Genomic DNA, 5,000 nt, shown 5'->3' on the forward strand with positions numbered 1-5,000 from the left:
TATACCCTATTTAACATAGGCTCTTCAAACTGAAAAGTAATTTAAGCATAATCTCCTTGTGTTCATAACCTCTTTAATTGTTTGTAGCCTCTTTAATCCTTCTTTTAATGAGCCCCTGAACAGGTGCTATTCATCATATCTCCCCATATTTCAGCTCAGTGTATATTAAGCCAATCTCAGCATATTATCTCTTATCAAAGTCTTTTGGAACATGAATATTATCATGTCAGCACACACTCATTACTTCAGCTAAAAATTTCATATTCTTAGTACCAGCCTGCCTAAACAGTATTCCATGTTTCTAGCTACGTCGTCTACGAAAGTAGGGGTAACGAACAGTCTGTCACAGCGGCCAGGTGTGTTTCTCAACGTACGTGGTATAGCAGGGCAGGTACAGGGCCTTCACATACCTCGCTCTGGCTTGCAACTGTTCCTGCGTATCCGTGTGAGGTACTGTAGTTGTTGATTTATTTTTTTTATTGCATTTATTTATTTATTTATTTTTAATGCATGGTTGATTTTTAATGCTGAAATTAATTTACCAGATTGAATAACAGTAGTTTGATACATGCTTGAAAATGAGGTAACACTTATACAATTAAGGATGGCAAACCAGCACTGTCCCTTAGATTTAAGTTTTAAAATCTGTTTCATTTTCTCATAATGCATTATCATTATTTAAAGCAAAGAAATGTTGGTATTTGCCTTTAAACAATCATGGTAAATAAGAATAAAAATCAGAAGAAAAGCTGTTGGTGACCAGGTAAGAAGACATGGAGACATGTAAAAAAAACATGTAAGATGTTAGTAAGGGGAAAAAGAATGATTTGAGGAAGCTTCTAGTATGAAAAGATTCTTTTCTTCTGGATATATGATTTTTTTTTTCTTAGGAAAAGTAGGACAAACACAAATGCATTTTGTAGAAAAAAGATATAGTAGATGTGGTAAAACAACAGCATTTTAAATTCAGTTTCCTTTAAACAAACAGGATGCAAACTATGGTCAGGTGAGCATAGAATTGATTCAATGTTTTTGAAAATTTAGTCCATATTTCTCAGATATTACAGGTATCTGGAAAACTAGTTAAAGCTCTGTGTTCTTTGGTGTCAGTGTTATGCACTTTCTCATGCATATTAATTTTAGGAAATTTTGTAGATGTTTTCCCAGGTAGGCTATGCATTGCTTAAATGTACAGTCTGCCATAGGGAACTGTTTATCATTTGATTTTTTATGTTTGAAGTTAACAAAATTACCCCTTTTATAACAATATGATGGGATTAAAATGAGGATTTATTTTATGTACATGTTTTGGGATCCACAGATTGCAACTTAAGATCTGCCTTGTGCAAAAGCATGATCATGACAAAAGTAGTCTACCTAGTACAATTTTTTTCTTTCACACACCTGATAACCAGTAAATTATTTACATAAGTAAATTATTTTTATTATTAAAGAAAGAAAAATAATAATAATGCCTTCTTATTTTTTAACAGCGAAGAAAAAAGCACCAGTAGCAGCAGCAGCAGTAGTAACAAAATTACTAAGACTGTGGGTCGGTCTCGCCTGGTGCCTGCCTCCCCTTCACCCACCTTTGATTGTGAATGGATTATAGAAGGTGAAGCTACCAGAAGAGCTGTCTTGGTTTTGGAGATTCGCACTGGGTCCAGGGAACTTCTTAATTCAGCAAATGTTGTTCTTGGAGATCTTTTTACAGGTTAGTCAGTGAATTTCTTAGCTTGACAAGGATGTCATTGTCTGTGGAGCTTTGAATAACTATCTTTTGTTTTTTCTCTACCATAATATATATTTTTATCAATTAGAAAAAAGTTAATTTAAATGAAGACTATATTAATGTAGATTTAAGAAAATTGTAATTGTATATCAACTTATGGTACTGAGTTTGTATACTTTGTTATACAATGTCTGTTTTGTATTAAGATGTTGATAACAATACAGATAACTATAGAGATAAGAATCAGAAGGCAACTATTATTACAATCTTTATTACAGAGCCTGGAGTGGAAGGCAGCGTAGAGACCTGGGTCAACCTGCAAGGGGGAGCTTCCATTAATCTCCGAGCCAACCACGGAGGTGAGGCTCCCCCCTCCTCAAGAAGGCGGTCACTGTTTCGCTCCTGGTCGCTGCATAAGCTAGGCAGGATCTGAGATGGAAGAAGCTGAAAGTGATGACTTATTATAAGAGGACATTGGTATTGAATACTCAAGTTGCAGTACAATATCACTTGACGGAATGTGGTTGTGATAAATTGTGGCACTGAATTTTGAAATATGAAAATAAAAGCAGATATGTATATGTACTGTTAAAGATGATAATGTATTAAGGAAAATCAAGCATGATATAGATGAATAATATGATACTGATTAGAAAGGTGCTTTATATTTGATATCATCATATAATAGTCATGAAATCAGATAGACTTATGTGCTGCATAGGAACTATGAAATGTGAGGATTTTATAAACCTCATTCAGAACTAATGTTGATATGCATTATGCAGGCAGCACTGAATGTATAAGTGAATAAATCTCTTATAAGGTGATTTTTCAGATGGAAATGGGTCATTAACAGTATGGAATTCACACATTTGATATGATTGTAATATTTAATAATCTTGCACATGCATTATAAAAAGGTTCCCAAGTGCATTACTCATGATACTAAAAGATAAACGGCAGCTGTTTTAGATGTGCTCATAAGATAACTAGTTAAAATGATTGCAAAACTTGATACATATGTGTCATATGTACAGAGAGTGATAGATACTACAGCTTGCATTATATGTGTATATAATCATCCATAAAATCTGTGTATAAGTAAGGCCTAACATGTAACAAATCTTGAAAAGATTTGTGATTACCATAATTATCATCTTCATAAATATTACTACCACTACGAATATTACTGTTGATATTTTCTTGGTCAATATTTCTTCATTACACCATTGTAGTCATCATTCTCAGTAGCATTACCATTTTTTTATCATTACTGGTATTATCGTGGTTTATCATGTTGTGTCTTCTTTAACTATCATCATGATAAATGTAGATATAATGAATGCTACTTTCTTCATTACTTACTATTAAGTCTCTTCATCTTCCATTTTACTTGCACTACTCTGTAAATATTCATAATATTGGTATATGATACCAAATGAAAAATCTTGTAATGTCTTCATAAAATTTTCATCAGTAATTCCTTTACCTGCATGAATCCTAGTTACCATTTTTTTTAGTGTAGAATTATGTATTGCAAATTCTCACTTATAAACGTATTAAGTATAATATTGAGGAATTATGTACAGCTTTCTAACACTTAAGCTAAATGAATGAAAAGTTGCCTGCGGAAAAATGGTCATTAGGCAGCACTTGACTGAAATATGACTAAAGCTGTGGAACAATAATAGCAATGATTGAATATGAATTGGTAAACCTTATTCTTAAACAAGAGATATATAAGACCCACCTACAACACTGTTTACAAAGTAATGATTGAAATAAGAACTGGAAAGAATTTTTTCTTTCTTTCTTTCTTTCTTTTTTCAGTGGTTTGATAAAAAAGTAGCATAATAAATGACAGTACCAGACAATCTGTATGAATTAAATCTTCATATGTAATGGAGGTCTTATTATTACTTGTACTTTAATTGATCTGTTTAAAAAGCTATATTGAAACAGAAAGTTGATTTTTGGAGAGGAGGTAACTCTGTTATTTCCAGTAATGTGAATTTCCATACTGTTTAAAAAAAAAAAGCATACAAGTAAGCAAATGTAAAAATGTATTGTAATTAGAAGAAAAAATAGTAGGTCAGAGAAATAGGATTGGTCAAATTAAATATGGAACGACCTACATAAGTTAATCTTCCAGCAGTTTAAAGATATCCAAAGTTCTTGATGTGGATCATGCATTCATTAATATTTCAAATTCCTACTTTTTACTGGTCAGTTATCCTTTTCGTATGATGTTCATATGTATATATCACCAGATAAACCATGAAGAAGAATGATTCAAATTGAATATTACACACAGCTCTTGTGCCATTAAACTTTTACTAGAATAGTGGTATTTATCTTATTTATTTGATGAAAAAAAAATTATTGGTTACATTTTTTGCCCTATTTTACATTGGTGTCTTTGGATTGTCAATGTAGATAGGGAACTTTGGGATTGTCATTCAACTGATACATTACATATAGTCAAGAATATTTACTGTTTATGTAGTTATCTACAATGACTGTTGCCATTGCAGTCATTAGTCAATTGTGTCAGTGGTCTGGTAGGGGTTTTAGATTTCATACATTTTATTTAATATTATCTTTTCTCTCAACACAATCTTACATATGTCAGTGTAGAAATACTCTCTTTGTGACCTTTTGCTGGTCATTGGTTTGGTTCATTTTCCAGCAGAGGATAGAAATGTCATGGCTGTGGTCCCAAGTTGAAGGCTCATGCTAAAAGAAAGAGAGAGAAAAAACAGGGAGTACAGGCTTATTCCATGCATTGTTTCTTTACCCTCCGATTAGATTTCATGGGCTCAGTCATTTTTCATGATATATTCAATATTATATGAATTTGAAGGGATGGAATGTTCTCTTTCAAGAAATGAAATACAAAAACAGAACATGGAAGAGACTACTGATCCAATTAGAGGACCATGTACACATGTAAGCACAATATATTACATTTAGCACTATGATAATCCTGACAGTGCTTTATATTGATTAAACTAGTCAGTTAATATTAAGTATATATTAGGTATGATTTACTATCTATTGATGCTCTAAAACTGAGATTAAGGTTACCAGTGATATAAGTGGTTCTGCCCATTTTGGAGGGTGTTTAGTTATTAGCAGTATTTACATAGGCTTTAGATTAATAAAATTTTTGATTGAGTTAAAGATTGATTACAAAGAATGTTCATATGAAGACTGGTAATTGGCAGTCTTGATATCATAAGCTAGTCAGAAGAGAGGCTTGTAGCTA

At 32.2% G+C, this 5,000-nt stretch overlaps 1 protein-coding gene across 11 annotated transcripts in view; it reads left to right on the plus strand.

The window, feature by feature from the left end:
- Positions 1-5,000, plus strand: part of LOC113804112 (uncharacterized) — a 148,662-nt gene that overhangs the window by 142,280 nt on the left and 1,382 nt on the right. For all 11 annotated transcript variants that reach the window (XR_011399687.1, XR_011399688.1, XM_070141217.1 and 8 more), the window contains 3 exons: positions 306-450; positions 1,494-1,714; positions 2,011-5,000. The exon at positions 2,011-5,000 is cut by the window's right edge and continues 1,382 nt beyond it. Coding sequence is in view for 9 of the 11 variants with exons in the window: in XM_070141217.1 (XP_069997318.1) it covers positions 306-450; positions 1,494-1,714; positions 2,011-2,165 (521 nt within the window). In the remaining 2 variants the exon portion in view is untranslated. The remainder of the gene's footprint in view (positions 1-305; positions 451-1,493; positions 1,715-2,010) is intronic.

This window comes from Penaeus vannamei, chromosome 27 (assembly GCF_042767895.1).
Source record: "Penaeus vannamei isolate JL-2024 chromosome 27, ASM4276789v1, whole genome shotgun sequence".
NCBI lineage: Eukaryota > Metazoa > Arthropoda > Malacostraca > Decapoda > Penaeidae > Penaeus > Penaeus vannamei.